Source organism: Psammomys obesus, unplaced genomic scaffold (assembly GCF_907164565.1).
Source record: "Psammomys obesus unplaced genomic scaffold, mPsaObe1.curated_primary_1811, whole genome shotgun sequence".
Classification (NCBI taxonomy): Eukaryota; Metazoa; Chordata; class Mammalia; order Rodentia; family Muridae; genus Psammomys; species Psammomys obesus.
Window position 1 is genome coordinate 50,801,408 of NW_026585895.1, and position 20,410 is coordinate 50,821,817.

The window sequence follows — 20,410 nt, forward strand, 5'->3', positions numbered from 1 at the left end:
TTTTGTAGCTGATATGAAAATCTTAGTTGGTGCTAAGGCATTTTTTACAGCACTGGGGATCGAACCCAAGACCCTCTACCACAGTAGGCAATACTCTAACATACAACTACAGCTGCCACCTAAATAGCATTAAAAATGTTTTTTAAGAGACAGGGTCTCATTATGTACCCCTAGCTAATGTGCAACATTCTACGTAGTCCAGGCTGGCCTTGTACTTCAGAGCTACACCTGTATCTAACTCCTGAATAACAAGAATATTAAGAAGGCTATCAACAGTTTTTAACTAATATAGCCAAGTCTGTAACTATTTTTTAAATCTAGTCACCAAGAGGATGCCATCAAATAAGATGTGACTCAAGACAAACCCAAATGAGGACCTCACGGTCCAGGGCCCCACCTGTACGTTGATAGCTTTGTCAAAGTCTTCATGTTTTTTGATCAGAGCCTCCACACTGTCCAGAGAGTCTCCTTTGTCTTCTGTGTTTAAGAAGGCCTCCCGGGCAGCCATCCAGTTCTCTGCTTGCTCACAGTCCCGATGGAACAGCTACAGAGTAGACAGGTAGGTGTGAAGAAAGATTTGGCCACTGGCAAGAAATACCTGATGAGGACTCAAGTGCACACACCTGCAACTCAAGACAGTGGTCTAACATCATCCTGCGCTGGACCCACGCCTTCTCCAGGTCTGTGCGCTCCTGGTCAAGAATATCAAGTTTCTCCTTGATCTCTGGGCTGGCATAGTGTCCATGAGCCAACAGCTGCTGGCCAAACTGCTCAAATGCCTGGAAAGTGCCAGCCCTGGCATCAATTTCTGTCCGGTGTTCCTGCCAAGAGGAGAAGGGATTAGGTAACTGTCGAAGACGCCCACACTAGTGTTAACCACTGGCTCCCAAGAGGGGGAGGGGTAAGGCCACTAAGCCAGCAGGACTTACCTGGTGTCGCTCCAGCAAAGCTTCAGCTCCAGTGACATCCTTGGCTAGCTCATCTGAAGATACCAACCCTCGTATTCCATTGATCCAAGACATAAGGTCCCTAGAAACCAGATTCACAAAGGAACACCCATTACACTATATGGCAATAAGCAGGCCTTATGCCCAGGAACCGGTTGCAATGCTTCTGCCTTAGAGGGCTATTTAACGTTAACCTGGTCATAAATTGAGCCCTGCTGAGCCTCTTGTTTGTGACCAAAAAAAAAGAGGGGGATCTTTTCTCTGGATCTAGCTAGGTAGTTTTCACCCTTTATCAAGCAATAAACACTGACTATTATAGAAAATACAAACAAAATGCAGAATCATGAAGCTCAGTCCCAACTGATGCATCTCTAATACAAGGCCTGCACCCCTAAGGCTCAGGATCATTGCAGAAGAGGGGCAGAGACTGTAAGAGCCAGAGGATAAGTAATTCTGAGATAAAGAGAAACAGTCTTCCCCAGGGGAAGAACACACTAACTGGTTATCCAATACCAAATGAAAATATATACAAAAAAAGTAGAATAACATTGTACAAACTGAGTGTGTACAATGAACACACACACACACACACACACACACTGAAAGAGGCATGAATTTGAAAGAGAGCAAGAGGGAGTCCATAGCAGGGCTTGCAAGGAATGTGCCACTGGTGCAATTGTAATATTCCTTTCATGAAAGAAGAGCTGGGCAGGCTGGCACACACCTTTTAGCCCAGCACTCAAGTGCAGAAGCAGGTGATCTTTGAGTTCCAAGCTTACCTGGTCTACAGAGCAAGTTTCAAGACAGCCAGGACTACACAGAGAAGTCATTTCTCAAAAACCCAAAATAAATACATACATATATAATAAAATTTAAAAAAGGGGGTCTCACAATGGAGGCAACAAGATGGCTCAGTGAGTAGAGGCCTGAATTTTATGTTTTGAATGCACAGGGTGGAGAGAACTGACTTCTCCAAGTTGTTCTCTAGCATTTAGGTGGGAGTTGTGGAATACAAACATGTATGTGTGGACATACATACATACATACACACACATATATGCAATAAATAAATGTAATAATCAAAGTTTATGGAAGAAAAAAATAACAACAAAAAATAAATAAAATGAAGCAAGACCAAGAATTCTTCAGAGGAAAAATGAACAGCTGATGCCTTAATGATTAAGTGTACTTCCTGCTTTTCCAGAGGACCCAAGCCTGGGAAGTGGAGGAGTACCTTCTGCTGGCTTCCATCCAAGAGAGGGAATGTCTGAGACTACACGAATCCAAGTCAGCTGTCCATCACCCACTTGGTGAAGTGCCATACAGCCATTAAAAGACAGAGGCAGTAGATTATGGGAAATCTGGTATGACACCTAACCTGTACTCTTAAAGAATTGTTGGTATAATGTTCTTTTGAAATGTATATGCCTTATGCTTGTTAATTCAAATGCTGATTTCCCCACCCCCAACTCTCTGGTTTCAATCTGGATATTGCATTGTGATACTCACTCTTGTGTAAACAGGACACAAATAAAGCAACTAGATACAATGTTGTGCAATGGGAGGAGCCAGAGGACAGGAAAGGGGGAGGAGCTAGAGAACAGGAAGGGGTGAGAAGGAGGAGGAGCTCGAGGAGAGGAGCACGAAGAGAGCAGAGCAGGAGGAGAGAGCTTGGAGGACTTGGAGCATGAACCTGACCTAAGATTTCACAAAAAGCAAGTATAATGTGGGAAATCTAAATGTTAGGAAACTGAGGGCTTGGAGGTTTAGGGAGTAAATATTGCCCAGCATTGTGTTCTAGATTAACTAAAAACCCAGTCTCTGTGTGGTGATTTGGTTTTACAGCTGCTGAGGATTAACAGCAGCGCTACCAGAAGATAAACCGATAATAAATATTAATCGCCGTCTACAACAAAGAATGACAGTGGCATGGAAGACGACAAACAGTGTTAGAGGTACTGCTCCAAGTTGAGGGACCCTGGATCAAACAATACCTCCAGACTCCTAGTTATAAAATTTATATTGGAGACAACCAAGAAAATGTGAATAAAGGTTTAGATACTATTAATGAATTCATTATGGATGTGATAAGGATAATGCTAGGACCTACAACCTATATGCTGTTGCTCAGAAAACAAAAGAACCTACATTAATGAGAATATCACAAAATTAACTGGTGACCACAGGCACCAGTTAATACCAGAGTTGCTCCTGTATGACTTTTTCAACTTATCTGTGAAACTGAAACTATTTTAAATTTAAAAAAAAGTAGGTAAAAAAGATTAAGTATATCTATATTAAGCGCAATATAAATTTAAATAAAAAAAACACAGTTGATAAGATGACATGGACCTGAGTGCACATGCATATTGCAGAAACAGACTTACTGTAAAGATTTTTGGCATTTGGTAGTTTGAATATATCAAACAGTTACGTTTATAGTAAAACCAACTACTATAAAGGTTCTATATAGCAAAATTCTTTGAATGACACTTGGTATGCCATTTGAATGAGAATGGCTCATATGTCAGAATGCTTCTTCCCTGGCTGGTGGAACTGTTTGGCAAGGACTAGAGTGCGTGGGCTCGCTGGAGATGTATCACTGGGGCTGGCTCTACAATCCCCTCCACTTCTAGCTGGTTCTCTCTGCCTTACAATTGTGTCTAAAGATTTGAGTTCTCATATGGGTGGTGGTGTGGTGCACACCTTTACTCCCAGGCAGAGGCAGGTGGATCTCTGTGAGCTGAAGGCCAGCCTGGTCTACAAAGTGAGTTCCAGGACAGCCAGGGCTACACAGAGAAACCTTGTCTCAAAACACCAAAACCCAAACCAAAACAAAAGCCCTCTCAGTTACTGCTCCAATAACATCCTCCTTGCCATGACGTTCATGAACTCTGAAACTCTGAGTCCCAAATAAACAGTTTCTTATATAAATGAACTTGGTCATGGTGTTTTATCACAGAAATAGAAACATAACTAAGAAACTTGTCTTTGTTGTCTTTTTTTTACCGGAAATCGCTAAGGAAGCGTTGCAGGTCATGGGAGTCACCCAATTTGGCCTTGCGCTGGTCTGCACGTTTCCCTAGGCTGGTCCAGGCCTGATTTAACTCTGTGCACTTTTCCTTTAAGTCCTCTGCAGATTCAGGGTGGGACTGTATCAGGCGCTGGGCTGTCTCCCCAAGAGAATTCACCTATAGGCAAATAGTGTTAAGAATGTTTAGGGAAACAGCTGTACTTGGCAGAATTTAGACCTCAGTTTTCCCCAAGCATCTCTTACTTTGTCGCCAAGAGCTGCAAGGTCCCTCTCGAAGCCTTCATGTTTGCGCTGCAGGGCCTGGACACTGGCTAAATCATGGCCATAATTGTCTGTGTTCAGAGCCTGATTCTTCTCTTCAATCCATTCTTTGGTTTCATCAGCATCTCTGGAAGTAAGACAAATGGGTCAGTGCCAAGCACCACTGCCTTCGTCCCAGGGCTGGCACTTGTGTGTCTGTAATAGTTACACACATTCATTTCCAGCATTATTAACAGCATCCACTCATTGCTTCTTACATGGCTTTGGTGTCAAGAGCCCAAACATTGGTAAGACATAGCTACTTATGGTGAGGTTCCACTCAGCAAGCCTCATGTATGAGGGGTAAAGTCCTTATTTCTTTCTGCCCCAGCCAACCCCGAGTCCACTCACCTGTGGAACCTCTGTACTTCGTGTGCACTGCCCAAGAGCTGGCTACGTTCCTCAGCCAGCTGTTGCAGGGACCGCCAACGCTCATTCAGCTCCTGCAGGAGAGAAGCAACGTGAGCTCTCTTCTAACCTGTTCTAGCCACACCCACAACCAGGCCTTAGGAAAATGGTCACCTGTAATTTTCCATTTCAAATCTTCCTTGCAAATACACCAGTGATGTACCACAACAGCCATCTTCCAGAGATCAGAACCAGTTATATGTAACAGCTCCCAAATCCCCCAACTGCCTGACCTAGGAGCTGTCTTTTCAACACTGGGAGAAACTACCATTGGTGCTGGTGCCAGGCATGTGGCACCTACAGGAGCAGTACCTGCCAGATGGAGACATCTGAGAGTCTTCTCTCAGCACTACAATAAAGTCTTGGGCCAGAACACATCTAGGAAAGGTAAGGGCAGGCAGCAGGCATGGTGAGTTCCTGCTCCACTGGAAAGCTCAGTGAAGGTTTTCAGTGCTTCTCTGTGCTGGTGTAAATAAGAATGGCCCGCCAGGCTCGTGTTTGAATACTTGAGTTGACTCTCCAACCACTGGGAGAACTGTTTGGATTCTGTTTGGGGAAGATGTGTCACTGGGGGTTGCGCAGGTTTGAAGTTTCGAAAGATCAGCCATTCTCAATATACTCTCTCTGCCTCCTCTTTGCACAATAAGAGGAGTCTTGGATGTTCCTGCTGCCATGCCATTATGGACTGTAAATTGAAACCGTAGCCCAATTAAACCCTTTCTTTTATAAATGCCTTTGTCAGAGTATTTTGTCACAGCAATGAAAAGTAACTAACACACACTGTTAGTTACTCAAGCATCCTCATCAGATGCTTGAGTATATTTCTGAGATCTAAGGAAAGGGGTCTGGTTACAACATGCTCCAGCGACAATGACAAGCCCTCTGCTATAGTCAAATGAAGGAAAACAGTAAAGAAAAGCAAGGGTAACCAGATCACCTCTTCTTACCTTGATGGAGTTGAAGGTGGCCACTGTGTGGACCATCAGGCGAGCAGACTGTGAGAGGAGAAACCAGTTAAGAGACTGTCCACTCAGAGACAGATCTGCTAGTACCACTAAATAGGTCCCAATAGTCAACCCATATCACCCTACATAGACACTGGCAATATTTAAAGTAGAAACGTTAATAAAAATGCCAACTACTAAAAAGGTATAAGAAAACAGCAAGTAAATAAATGGAGTTGGCTGTAAGGAGAGGCATACCCAAGTAGAGCTTCTGAACCCTTGAGGACAGCGGCTGAAGGAAGGGCAGCTCAGAGTCATGAATGATATTTTCTTGTTGATACCGAAGAACCCTCCAGAAAAAGATCTACAAACACTGGCTACTGTGACTAGGTATTAGTGAGGTGTAGAAATAACTCATTCCATGGCTAACGTAGTTACTAAGCTGTGGTTTCTAACAGTATGCTGAAGGAAAATGAAAACAAGCCAATGAATTAGCTTTCTTTTTTACAATGTAGATACTTGTAAACACACAGGGATCTTACAAACACAACAACAACAAAAAACTCCTCTTGGCTCAAAATCTTTCAAGTATAATAAGAGGAGGCAGGGCTCACCTTAGATAAAGGAGAGCCATCAAATGTTTCCATAAACCCCAGATGACATGTGGGTGTTATACAGGGTCCAGAAGGCAGGGCCACTGTCTATAGCCCTTCTTAAAACTAGGATGACGCCTAAATCTGCGCCAGTAGGATGGTTCAAGCAGGTAAAGGCAGTTGCTGCCAACCTGATGACCTGTCAACCCATAAGATCTACAAGATACAAAAGGGAGAGCCAACTCCTACCAGCTTTCCTCTGACCTCCATAAGCATACTGTGTTTGCTCCCACACACTTATGAACACAAAAAAATAAGTGTATTCTAATAAATGGATTTTCAACTGGCCACTGCAGAGCATGCCTTTAATTTCAGCACTTGGGAGGCAAAGGTAGGTGGGTCTCTGTGAGTTCAAGGCCAGCCTACTTTACAGTGATTTCCAGGTCAGCCCAGTCTATGCAGTGAGTTCTAGAATAGCTAGAGCTACATAATGAAACCCTGTTTTTAATTTTTTAAATCTACTTTCAAAAGAATACAAGTTGCTAAAAAAGCTTGGGAGAACATTCAAATAGAAGTTGTCCACTCATTAAGTTTTGCTATGAGAAAAGTAACACTGGGACATGGGGAATTAAATCAAATGAAAAAAGTTCCATACTTTTTTTTTTTTTTTTTAAACCAAGTTAATGACAGAACTATGAGGAAACATGAGCTTGGGCTGAGACAGGTTAGACAGGATGACTAAACAGCACAGGGTGAGCACAGAAGGCTGGTAATGGAAAGCCTTTTCTGATGGGTTTCCACGCTGCCTTCTATGCCTTGAGAATGTATTTTTATGTAACACTCTATCTGTAACTTGAGCAATGTATTACAAGAGCTGAACAAGACAAGAAGATGCTACAAAACTAAAATATGTGTAGCTGGTGGTGCAATCTTAGCTGGAAAGACAATATATCAAGCCTCCTACCAAATTTCCTGGTAGAGCTTTGCTGTTCAGGTGCAGTGCTACCCCTAAGTTATGAGAGTGATGCCTGCTGTGGGAGTAAATTGCTCCTTCCCTTCCTACTCTGGAGGTGGGACCTTCTACACACAGGTTTCTTCTGATCAGGTCACTTGGATAACAGACAGGAGGTGTACCGTCATTCCCATCCTCAGACACTATCCTATTCATATCATTTCAATGGGGCTGCCACTCTGTGGGATGTGTTAACACTCTCTGATGTGTTAACTGCCTGAGTGAGTTGTACTCTAGGTCAAGATGGCCTATTCTTACTGGGCACTCTGCTTCTGTGTATTAGGCCTCCCAGTTCCACAAACAATGAACATAGCCACTAAGATTAGAAGATGGCCACACCAACCAAGTGAAAGTTCATGACAAGCTGACACCAAGAAAAAGGTGCACAAGAAAGACACAAGATGCAGCAAATTCCTACAAAACACTTGGAACTAGTAATGTGCAAAGGAGTCCTCACCTTCCATGGGGAGGCTGTCTTGGAATCTGCTTCATCCTAGTCAAAGAAGGAAGAGTTTAGGCAGCTTGTCAATGGGTACCTTCCCAGTCAGCAACTGTGATCCCAAAGGAATTCCAACAGTTCATCTTTATCACTGGGAAACTCAGTGGCCTAGCAACCAGCCCAAGGCTGGCTGAAAGGAATCATCACACAAAGAAATGCCTCCTTCCCTTTATAAGATTTATTTTTTGAGTATGAGCGTTTTGTCTGCATGTATGCATGTGCACTATCTGCATGCTGAGTGCCCAGAGTGTTCAGAAGAGAACATCAGATCCCCTGAAACTGAATTTGGGTTCTCTGCAAAAGCAACAAGTGCTTGTAACTGCTGACCAACTCTACAGCTCTCTATTGCTTTTTTCCAAATACAGGAGAGGTGGAAGTAATTAAAAAAATTCAATATAATAGCCATCTTTTCTTTACGCCATATTCATAGAATTCTTTGAAAAAATAAACAAACATTAACAGTAAAGAAATGACATTAGGGAAAACATTTTAGAAAGATAAAAAGTAAACATATTTTGGCCAGGTAGATGGTAAGCTCCTGCAATCTCAGCAGTAGGGAGACCAAGGCAGAAGGACTGTAGTGGGTCTGATATACAGAATGAGTTCCACAGCAGCCTGGCCTACATAGCAACACTCTAATAACAAAACTCAAACCAAAACTCCCTCATTTTTTGTTCTGGAGAATGACAGGCAGCACAGATGTCTAGAATCTCTTTCATATTTTTGCATAACAAAAGGTCTCTGTCATTTAGCAGCTTTTGCCTTTATATTGTTCCCAAGATCTAAATCCTTGTTAAGTTACAGTTCCACATGGAACCACTGTGACTTACCCTGGGCATCATGCCATACACCTCCTAGAAGGCGAGAAAGAAAGCAGTGTTAGTACAGAGAAAATATGCCTCAGACTGCCATACATTAAGTGATGAGGACAGAAGAGCCACAGAAACAGACTGGAAAGATAGCCTGCTGGCTAGCAGAACTCCAAAATCAAATGCTTATGTGCAAAACATTTATCTGTTTAAGGAACTTAGGAATTTAAAGCCAAAGACACCACAGACATTCAAATTCCACAGCTCTTCATGGGTTTAGGGAGAGCATAGGATGAAGTGTGAGTTACACTGGCCTCAAACCTGTGTTATGAAATTTGACTTCTGGGGCTATGGACTCAAAAAAGAACCTGATCCAAAGTTCAGATACGCACCTGCTGCTGCACAGCCTGTACTTCCTCTGCCATCAGACCTTCAGACTCCAGGTCCTCAGCTACTTTGTTAATGTCCTTCAGCCGAGACTCATTGGCTTTCAGATCCTTTAACATAAAAGCCACAGTAATTAAACACACAATAGTAATTCTAGGGAGGGAGGGGCACAAAATTCAGAATCTATGGTATGAACTTATTTTGAGACCGGGGGTGGAGGGCATCTCACTACATTTCCTTGGCTGGTCTGGAACTCACTAGGTAGATGAGGCTGGCCTCAAACTCAGAGACATCCCTCTGCCTTCCAAGTGCTATTAGAGAGGATTAATGCAACCACCACACCCAGCATCTTCTTTGAATGTAATGTTCTCAAAGTTCATCCTTATAAACTCCATTCCTTTTTGGTCATATTCAATTGTATGGATATTGCACATATGGCTAACTATTGCTTAGCTTAAGTGCTTCCCCTGACTATGTGTGTGTGTGATATGTTCATGTATATGCAATCTACATATAATCTAAAGAACAGCTTGTTCCCTACAGTGAGTTCCAAGCAGCCTCAACTACCCAGCATAGTCCTTTTGCAAAAACTAAAAATATGATTGAGTATTTTAGAAGGTTCTTAAAATGTGTAGAAACACTGGGAGTGACAGTGTATATCTACAATTCTAGCATTTGAGGAAGAAGACAAGAGAATCAGGAATTCAAGGAGGCTGGCATGGACTACATGGCAAATTCAATACCAGTCTGGCCTACAAGGGATTCTGTCTCCAAAAACAAAACAAAACAAAACAAAACAAACACCAAATAAACAAACAAACAAAACCCCCAAAAACTAACAAATTAGGGCTAAGGATGTAGATGTAGTTCCTGTGTTCAATCTCTATCATTGTATTGTAGTGTACACCTGTAATGCCAACACTTGGGAAGGGAAGGCAGGAGGATCAAAAGTTCAAGCGCATCCAAACCTATATAGTAAATTGGACACAATGGGTTTTAATAGCCTACCACCACCCAAAACAAACAAACAAAAAAAGAGCATTGCCTTTCCTTGAAATTGGTCCAAGAAGTTAATAAAGTCCATTTAAAAGAAGCTACAGATCCCCAGCACCAGATAAACACAGAAGCCACAGAGAGTAAATTTTAAGTCATAGAGACTGCACATCCATGTTACCTTCATTTCAGTGATCTATCTGTAGTCAGATGCAAGCAAACCATTAAATTTTTTTTTTGTTTTGTTTTATTGTATTATTTTTGCGTGTGTGATGTGGGTGAGCTGGGCGCCTTAGTGCTTGTATGAAGTCAGAGGATAATTTGTCCAAGATGGTTCTCTCCTTCCACTGTGTGAGTCCTGGAGAATGAACTCAGAATACTCTCGGGCCAGGTGGGGCCCAATGAGCCATTTTACCATTCTGAGAACCAACCCATCAACAACTTCTTTAGGACAGGGTCTCTCCTGTGTAGCCCTGGTTGTCTTGGAACTCACTTTGCAGAGCAGGGTAGCTTTAAATTCAGATATCCACTCAGAGATCCCCCTGCCCTTGCTTCTCCAGTGCTGGGATTAAAGAGTGAGAACCAACTCTTCATTTTTTTGTTTTTAAATGCAAAGTTTTTTTTTTTTTTAAAACTTTACTCACTTATTTTATGTGAATTAGTGTTTTGCCTACATATATGTCTGTGTACCACTCACTGAATTATAGATAGCATGTGTAAGCCAACAGGAATTAAACCTGGGCTCTCTACAAGAGCACTTGGTGCTCCTAACTTCTAAGCCATCTCTCCATCCCTTAAATTTTTTTAATTATTAATTTTATGTGTATGGTGTTTTGCTTGCATGAGTGTTTGTGTACCAAGTTTATGTCCGGTCCTGCAGGAAGAAAACTGGAATTGCATATCATTGTGAGTCACTGTGTGGGTGCTGGGAATGGAATCTGGTCGTCTGGGTTCCCTTAACTGCTGAGCCATCCGCCCAGTCCTAAGAACTAGCTATTTACACAACTTTGCAGCCACACTGCAAGCCACTCGTACCTTCTGGAAATCGTCAAACTTCTTTTGCAGCACCTCAACCTGCTCCAAGTCTGCGCCAACCTCTTCACTCGTTAGGGCAGCTTCCTTCTCATTGATCCACTGCTGTAGCTCATTTGCTTCCCGGAACAACATAAACTTCTTGCAACTCTTCTCCAACATGCCTTTCCTCTTCTCACCCAGTTCCAGAAGAGACTGATATCTGACAGAAGTCAAGAGGGTGACAAAATAGGCAAGGAAGGTAGTTAGCTCACTACAGCTGCTAACAAAGGATAACCGTTAGGCATCTGAGATGTGATCCAAGGCATGAGTTTGTAATGATGATTCCTAGCAACAAAGGATCAGAGCACACGAAGATGAAGATACTAGGCACCCAAACTATAGCCTTAGGGATAAGCACATACTGCACTGGTCATTAACTGGGAGGATTACCACAGCCCAGGCACACTTATCCCCAAGCCAATTTTGCAACTATTATGACCACAGAAGTCTAAAACCAAGCACTTAGCACAGAAACAAAAGGTTCATGCAACTATATCGGAGAGGAGATGAGATGAAGCTACAAAAAGATGAAACTACATAATGTTTAAAAGGGATGTTCTTGGTTTTTAAAACTCTGAGCAGCCCCTAAGTGGGGGAAGATTCAAGCTTTAACACAGTCCAATACAGGATGTTCCATCTCTGATCACTAGGACATTTCCATAGTGATCTATATATTTTTGGACAATGAAAGAATATCAGGTAACGTGCAGAAAGAAGAACCAAAGAATTTTCTAACCCGTGAGAACTAAGATATAAAAAAAGCTGAACTGCCACTATCTTTAGAGACACAAAAATAACAAATCTCAATAAGAATGAAATTCAAAGTTAAAGAAAAAGCTGAAAATCATAACTAAATCTTAGCTTTCCCAACAAATAAAGTAACAAGGCAACAGAAATCAGAGCCCTCAACCTCTAAATAGCAATTCACTTCCTTCCTACTGAGGAATACAACAGAACTGGCTGCAGGTTTATGGAGGACATAGACTGTTCCTGCTCTACCACAAAACTAAAGTGAGCCAACACCATTTCAAACACAAGCAGGCAGAAGCAACCATGGAGAGCAGTTCCACTGAGAGCTCTCCCACAGCCAGCGAAGCTGTGAAACAGATGTGGCAGTTTCCCTGTACCACCTCTTTCTGAATGGCCAAGTGCTTTGGAGAAAAGCAGCAGAGGGAGAATGGACAGGTGTAGCAGTGGACATGGGGAGCTCAGCGAGGCTCTCAGCCTACTCACAGTTCTTCCACCTGTTTCATACGCAGAGATACACTGCCGGCCTCCTTAGTTATGCGTGTCCTGCACAGAGGGGGGTACAGCAAAAGCATGCACACATTAGTGGGATTAATCTATGGGAATGAAAAGCAGCAGCTCCGACTGGTGCCATGATGGCGGATGCTTGACATGGGAGAAACTTAGGAATCCTTCAAAAGCTCTTAGAAGCAGCCTATGCCATGAGTGAAATCAGTGGAGAAACAGTAGGAAAATTAAATGAGAGGGTTAGTTTACCTTCATGTTCCTAACAAGTCTGCTACATAAAAGGCAGCATTCCCTGTACTGCAAATTCTTAACTGCACAGAGCAAGGCCACGGGACAAAACAGACTTGAAGGACACTGCTGACTCTAACAGCCAGTTCAGCAACACTATCTCCATCTACATTTGTGCTCTCATATCTATGAGTCAGGTCTGTGATAATAACACAAACCCAAGTGTCTCCTTGTCTATGGAGTAACAGTAAAAGAATCTACAAGTGTACAAATGGCTCTTGTCTTTTCAAGATCATTAAGGTCAGAAAAGCTCTCTTATTCTAAGCTCTACTGGACTTAGAAATATACTGCCTGGGTATTTCCCAGGTGCTCAAAGTTGTTGATTTCATTAGCAGAGTAAGATATGCACTATAGGACAGACATAGGGCAATATGTGGCTCATCTATATGACAAGGAGAAAACCAGCTTAAAAAATAAATTTCATCCTCTGAACACAAAGCTATGGAAGAGAGAGCAGCTCCCTAGGCAGCTGTCCAAAGGGAGGCAGAGCCAAGGGGTAAGAAATCTGAAAATTCAACCCAAAAAGAAATCTTGTCTACAAGACAAAGGCTAACAATGTGCCAAGTAATAAAATGTGGCTTAGAAAAAGCATCTCAGAAGCATAGAAAAAACAGTAAGATTAAGGGATTAGTTAAGAATCTGGGCTCTAACAGGGAAGCTGGTGAGTTAGGAGACTTGAGGGAAACAGAAAGAGGACAGAGGGCTCCAGAGACCCCACGACACTGCCTGTATCTGGCTTGAGGACTAGATTAAGCCCTGAGTGCTGTCTAGCCTGTGCTATGTGGGGCCCTTACTGGTTGTCGATTTGGCCCTGACGCAGAGCGATGCTGCCCTGCTCTTCTAGGAGGTTCTCCCTTGAGGCCGACTGGGCGGGATCCAGCTTCTTCACATACGCAGCAGGCACAAAACCCTGACGATCATTCACCTCCACTTTCCACCAATCCTAGGGGAGAAAAGAGAGAACTGAAAGCTGATTCTTTTCCAATGAAAGACTGAGCTCACACTGACCTACTTGATTAAAGGCATGTGCCACCACTGCCCAGCTTGTTTTTATATTTTTTAATTTTTTGTCTCCTGTATATGCTACAAGTGTGTGCTCTCACGTACACCCAAGATATAGTGCCTGCACAACTTCCATGAGGCACTGTCTTCCACGGCCAGCACCATACACAACCACTACCAACAGTACAAATTATGGAGCAAACAACCCACAGCTCAGAATGGAAAGTATTCTCCAAGAGATACTTGATTTTGAAGCTCCTGCTGGTGACTCTTGGCACTATTTGCACACATCAGACTCAAGAGGACTGATCTAGTACTTTCGTAGTCATACGTGGCTTGGGAGAAATAAAGAGTAACTGGAAGTCTGATAAAGTAACCTCCTTATCTCTCCCCGTTCTACCCAAGGATGTACCAACCCTGGCCACCCTGTTCCTTGCCTTGTTAGTACTGTTGAGCAAGGTGAGGATATCCCCTTTCTTCATCGTGACCTCACGAGGGCTCTTCTCCTGATAGTCATAGAGAGCCAGAACTAGCTCCTTCCCAGTCTCATCATCCATGGGGGCAACTTGTTGCTAATGATCCAAAGAAAAGAAAAAAAATGATTAAATGTCACTTATAATGTGACACTCAAGCACAGAAGAGTCCAACAGGTGCATCAAATACACACTTATGAGAGTTCTTTTTATTTGTTTTAATTTTTTGAAACACAGTCTGTCTCTACGTAGTTCTGGCTGTCCTGGGATTTACTTTGTATACCAGGCTGGCATTGAACTCACAGGCCTCTGCTTCCCAAGTGCTGAAATTAAAGGTGTGCACCACCATCAGCTGGTTCTGGCCCTTAGGTTTAAAAAGAACTTTGTAAAGAGCTAATCCAGTTTTATTAGTTGTAACTATGTAGACCAGAGTAGCCTTGATTTCATCCTTGAGATCCATCTGTCTCTGCCCCTGAGTGCTGGGATTAAAGGTTTACGCCACTATACCCAACTCCTTGAGAGTTCTTTACTGAAGCTACCAAAATTTTTTTGTTCAAGCTGTTGAGCATTAAAACACAGTATTAGCTGGGCCTGGTGGCACACACATCCCCGCACTTGGGAGACAGAGACAGGCGTATCTCTGTGACTTTGAGGCCAGTGTGGCCTACAAAGTGAGTCCAGGACAGCCAAGGCTACACAGAGAAACCCTATCTCGAAAAACCAAAACCCAAACAAAATATGTCAAAACAAAAAAACCCCCATGTATCACTAAATAATCCAGGTATGGTGGCTCACGCCTATAAATCAAGCATCTGAGAAGCCCAAAGAGGATTAATTAGTATGAGGCCTACCTGGACTATAAAGGGAGACCCTGTTGTTAAAATACGGAAAGGGAGAGGGGAATTCAACCAAACAAAAACTTTCAATTAAATGTGCCTGACTGTAGATCTTGGTATGAGAATGGTGCCCATAGCATGTATGGTGGCATGCACCTTTAATCTCAGCACCTCAGCACTTGAAGTAGAGGTAGGCAGCCAGCCTGGTCTTCATTGTGAGATGCTGTCACAAAGAAATAAACCCAAACCCAAACCCAAACAATGTTCCCCATAGTTGTAAATGCCCATCAATTTCCCTAGCCCACCCCGTGCCCTCAGTGCTCTGGAACATCAGCAGCACCACTTACCCGGCATGACTGAGCTTGCTCTCGCAAAGCCTGGATGCTGCTGCCATAGGCGCTGAGATCGGACATTAAAGCCTCATGCTTCTTAAGGAGAGCCTGAAACCATACACATAGAGCCACCATGTCTTTCCTTAGAGGCTTCTTGTCATAAGATGACTCCTGCCTGTCTTGCATACTCCTTACTTTTTAAAATTACTTTTAATATGTTGTATAATGTACTGTTCAAAAACTTTTGAGATCGTACATTAGCAGTGGATCTACATCTCCCCCCTTTCCCTTCCTACTGCTCCCATACCTCCTGCAATCTTATGACCTTGTTTTCCACAATGACTACTGTTACACAGACATTCAAACTCTAGTGAGTACACTTATTGGTGCCCTATGGACAGTTTCCAGGGATGACCACCTGAGACTGGATAACCTACATGGGAGCTTGTCCCTGGAGGAAACTGATCTTCTCAGTAGGGGGGAGGATCTTGTGAAATTTCCCCATTCATGTTGTCTTACACCTGTTTCTTTATGGGTATGCACACAGCACAAGCATGGAGGTCAGAGGACATCTTGAAGAAGTCAGTTCTCTGACTACACCAGGTAGGTCTGGGTAATGAACTCAGGTCAACAGGCTTGGACCAAGCGCCTTTACCCACTGAGCCATCTTGCCATCCCATCTCTTTTTCCTCTTTAATTTCAGAGAAGAAAAAAATACTGCTGAGTTACAATCTCCTCTTTCCCCTTGCTTTACCTAGTTACAAAGTATCTGAAAAATACAGACACACAAAGAATAGCATCCAGTATACTCCAGAATTCTTTTATATGGCTATCTTGTCACTTCCCACTAACATCATCTCCAGTGTTTTTGGTCCTCCCATTCTTGGGGAAAATATTGTCCATGTGCAGGCTCAACTCGCCTAGGGAGGTTTTTAGTACTGGGATTAGAATCCAGAACTGTGAACATACTACACTAGTGCTCTACCACTGAGCACAGACACCACTACTCATTCTGGTTTTGATAAGACTGTCAAGGGGGAGGTCTGGAGACTACAAATATGAGAGTTACAGTAAGACAACAGATGACTAGAGAAAAACAGGAAAGCGTTTGGTGTATGTACTGAGTAGTGCATGTACATGCACTGTTAAGTTTACACAGGTGTTGGTGTTGGCATGCTTGCCTATGCTGGCCTGACTACATGTCTGCATGCATATGACAGAGAATAAATGAGACATAAGCAAATGTTAACAGTTGAAAGTAGGTGATAGGCTCTTCTCTTTGATTCTGAACTTCCAAAATAAAAAATAAGAAAGATTCCAAACACTTTAAAAAGCAGCTGCAGGATACTTTATCTTTCCTAGAAAACCTTTTCCACTACCTTGCTTTCTACTCTAAGGCTGGGCCCATTTCCCAAGTACACGTGATACTAAGCTTTGAGCTACCTCAGCAGAGTCCTCGTCCTTCCCATAGTCGGTACTGCCCACAATGGGCTCCTTCTCCCGCATCCAGGACTCAGCCTCGTTGGCATCGGCAAAGTACTGCTGGGCCTGCAGCGAGTCCTCTAGATCTTGCCTCCGCTGAGAGGCTTTGGCTTTTAGTGCCTCCCATTTCTGGTTGAGCTCACTCAGTTTGGCCTTCACATCCTCTGCAGCAAAATGGCCTGGAAGGATGATGGTGAGTATACTGACATGACAGCAAAACTCACAAGGTGAGGCCTAGTCAAAGTCATATGACAGCTGGCCCCATGTCCATGCACTCCATGCCAATAGGGGAAAGACAGAAAAAGTAAAACCATGTCCAGTCACTGACCACACTCACCTTCCTCCACCATGGTGTTTCCCTTTTGGGTCACTGCTTTGATGCGGGGTTCGTGTCCAGCAATTTCTGCTTGTAAAGCTTGGTGTTTCTTTAGCAGATTCTGGACTCCAATTAGATCTTTGCCTAAAAGCAGGATCCATATTTCCTCATCAACTGGTACTGAACTGTCACTGGGCTCCCACCACTGCTGCATTATGGGGATCTACACTTTACTCTCTCTGGACACATCTCCTTTATGCTGTGGGATGCTACACTGGCATGGTTCTGCCTGGGTCAAACAGACTAACCTCTGTTAGTAGATGCAGCAATAGGCTCCTTTTCTCGAATCCAGGTTTCCTCATCCTCCACATCTCGGAAGAGCTGCTGCAGGCGCAGAGAATCTGCCAGCTTCTGTTTCCGGGCTACCATGGGTTCCTTGAGAGCCTCATAGCGGGCCACAAGAGCCTCTTGCTTCTTCTTAATGTTTTCGGCATCAAAATGGCCAGCATCTTGGAACTGGCGGGCCTGAATTGTGATGCCATCAATTCGATCCTGGAAATGGGAAGGTAAGGTTTGAAAACTGCAAACAATTAAATCCCAGAGACTCTGTTCTGCACCTCTCCAGCCTATTACTTGGGTAGAGGATTCATCGGACATCAAGAAAATTAAAACGGTGCTTGTCCTATTCTGAGAGTATTTGTTCTGTCATGGTTTTCCCTCACTTTAGACAGAAGCAAACAAGACTTCTGTAAGACAGCCATATAAGCTCATCTTTCTCCCAAATAGTCTCATCTTGAAATGTTCAACATTCACCTTTCTCCCATTCAGCACTGCCTTGCCCCTCTACAAGTCCCATTTTCCACTCTACCTGGTGAGCAGCCACATCTGCCTCTAGCAGGGCATGCTTCTTCTGGAGGTTCTGGACATTGGTGAGGTCTTTGCCATAATCATCTGAAGCCAAGTGACCTTCAACTTCATATAGCCACAATTCAATGTCCTCAACATTACGATTAAATTGTTGCTGTTGGTTGGCTTCACGGAGCTTTATTCCTGTTCAGGAAAACAGGTTCAATTTTCTGTTTGATAATGGAATCTGCTAATACTGATCACAAGCCATGGTATCCTATTGAAGGATTATGGTCAGATCTTAGTCACTACACTGTTTTACTAAATAGGTGAAGGAAATCGCTAGAATAACTTCTGCTCTACACTCAACAGACTGAACTGGAGGTTGTTTGGAAAGCACCTTTACTTCCATGAGATGCTTTCACTGTCTCACAGTTAAACTGTGTTTTGTTTTGTTTTGGCAACAGGGTTCTCTGTGTAGCCCTGGCTGTTCTTGAGCTCGCTTTGTAGACCAATCTGGTCTCAAACTCAAAGAGATCCACCTGCCTCTGCCTCCTGAGCATTGGGATTACATGCATGTGCTATCACTGCCAGGCTGCTAAATAGTGATTTTAAGTGAGAAGCCTCAATTCATTGCCTTTAGTCTCTCCAACCAACAGTCACCTTCAATCATACCAAACGATCAACTCAAGACATATAACCTCTATACAGCAAAAAATCCTTAACAACAAAGCTATCAACCTAGCTATCCTGGGGGAAGGGGCTTTTGGTCCTAGAGAGGAGTGTTTAGTTTCCCAAACATTCCTATTACCAATCATTTTTCTATCATCTATTTTCTCCCACCTTTCAGTTCTGTGGCTTCTAGAAGTTTCTTCCACAAACTGATAACTTCATTCATACGAGCTGCTACTTCTTCCTTGGCATAGTGGTTGACATCTATTAACTTTTGCCCAGCTTTCTCTAGGGCATCGATACGGCTCTGGTTTGCGGAGAGCTCAGCCTCAAAAGCCTGATGCTTCTGGACCTTCCCTTGCAGGTTGGATGGATCCTGACAATCAAAAAGAGAAGGGTTTTGCCTTGAGCCTGGCTATATAGAGCTGTTTTATACTCATAAAACAGTCAACTTATGCTTATTAGTGTAGTTTGTGGAAGCCCCTTTGCTTTTTTTTTTTTTTTTTTTTTTTAAGATACAACTAGTTTTTAGCATACTACGCAAGTACTACGTGACAACACTGATTGTATATTACTTTATAAGCTTCATCAGTAGCAGTTTTCATCTTCTCGTTGACCCAACTTTTGAGCTCATCAGAATCACGGAAGAACTGCTGCAGGTGGAAGGAGTCAGCCAGCTGGGCCCGGCGGTGCATGGCCCGCTCATGAAGGGCATTGCGGCGACTCAGGAGCTGAAAGACAGAAATCATGCGATTCCCCAGCTTATACTCCCAAAAAAGAGACCAGCTTGACTGAACTGCAACAATTATTTCAGAAAGGGAACTTACACATTACAAAAGAGCATGGCATGCCCAGGGAACTCACCGCATCTCGACGAGTGGCCACATCTTCCATTGCATAGTGGTTATTTTGGATTAGTTTGGTTGCAAACTCATCCAGTGCCTAGAAAGGAAGGCAAGAGTTGTCAGTGAGCACTGAGCCCTAACCTGGGCTATGGAAAAAACACCCTCATCTTTTTTTTATGTTTGTTTTTTGAGACAGGGTTTCTCTGTGTAGCCTTGGCTGTCCTGGACTCGCTTTGTAGAACAGGCTGGCCTCAGACTCACAGAGATCCCCCTGCCTCTGCCTCCCTGAGTGCTGGGCTTAAAGGTATACACCACCTCACACAGCTAACACCCAAATCTTAACAGTCAAGGTTTGTACTATGACAAGCAATCACCACTGGGACTAGATGACTGGTTATCTTCACCTACAGACCTACAGGCATGCCCACCCTATGGCTCACAACAACATGTACCCTAGGATAGCTATGAATTTGAACTAACACAAAATTAAAAGTTAAAATGTTATGAGATACTACTTTATATATCTAAATACTATATATATTATAATTATAGCATATTATATATTTATTAATATTCTATTATAATATTGTTACATTTTATATTATATTATAAATACCATACATTTATATATTATTTATATATAAATATATTATATATATTATTTTATATATATAAAATAGTATCTGGTAAGTATCTGGTTCACGAGAGTGAACTCTACAGTCATGAACATCACTGATCACTGTTGCAAGTGGACATGCCCAAAAGACTCTGGACTGCTCATTCCTCAAGTCTGCAGACATGAAGTGCTGCATGAGCACCTCAAGAGGGTCAGCTGTAGGTCAACAGACTTCTTACGCTTTCTACCAGGGTGTTTTCTTTATGGCTAGGACACCTATCTTTTACGGACTTAGTGTCAGTCAGAAGTGCATCTCAACTGGGAGGATTCCATTAAGCAGGTGATTTTCTCCATAAGCTGTGCTACGTGTACACAAAAATGAGTTGGTATCATCACCAGGTCTTACATGTTCCTGGGAGTACCCTGCAGACAGCTCCCAAAGCTCTTA

The 20,410-nt window shown here is 43.0% G+C and overlaps 1 protein-coding gene across 5 annotated transcripts in view; it reads right to left on the reverse strand.

Annotated features, from left to right (window-relative positions):
• The window catches only part of Sptan1 (spectrin alpha, non-erythrocytic 1), a 70,069-nt gene that overhangs the window by 20,948 nt on the left and 28,711 nt on the right, over positions 1–20,410 (reverse strand). For 3 of the 5 annotated variants that reach the window (XM_055599801.1, XM_055599800.1, XM_055599799.1), the window contains exons 13-34: positions 19,366–19,443; positions 19,077–19,232; positions 18,673–18,877; positions 17,852–18,033; positions 17,292–17,535; positions 17,005–17,127; positions 16,629–16,846; positions 15,201–15,293; positions 13,982–14,116; positions 13,337–13,485; positions 12,234–12,293; positions 10,962–11,160; positions 8,939–9,043; positions 8,568–8,591; positions 7,696–7,731; positions 5,637–5,684; positions 4,633–4,724; positions 4,225–4,369; positions 3,957–4,138; positions 930–1,029; positions 624–821; positions 398–544 (exon numbers count right to left, since the gene is read on the reverse strand). In XM_055599801.1, the coding sequence (XP_055455776.1) occupies positions 398–544; positions 624–821; positions 930–1,029; positions 3,957–4,138; positions 4,225–4,369; positions 4,633–4,724; positions 5,637–5,684; positions 7,696–7,731; positions 8,568–8,591; positions 8,939–9,043; positions 10,962–11,160; positions 12,234–12,293; positions 13,337–13,485; positions 13,982–14,116; positions 15,201–15,293; positions 16,629–16,846; positions 17,005–17,127; positions 17,292–17,535; positions 17,852–18,033; positions 18,673–18,877; positions 19,077–19,232; positions 19,366–19,443 (2,919 nt within the window). The remainder of the gene's footprint in view (positions 1–397; positions 545–623; positions 822–929; positions 1,030–3,956; positions 4,139–4,224; positions 4,370–4,632; positions 4,725–5,636; positions 5,685–7,695; positions 7,732–8,567; positions 8,592–8,938; positions 9,044–10,961; positions 11,161–12,233; positions 12,294–13,336; positions 13,486–13,981; positions 14,117–15,200; positions 15,294–16,628; positions 16,847–17,004; positions 17,128–17,291; positions 17,536–17,851; positions 18,034–18,672; positions 18,878–19,076; positions 19,233–19,365; positions 19,444–20,410) is intronic. The other 2 variants (XM_055599803.1, XM_055599802.1) reach the window with 1 other exon arrangement.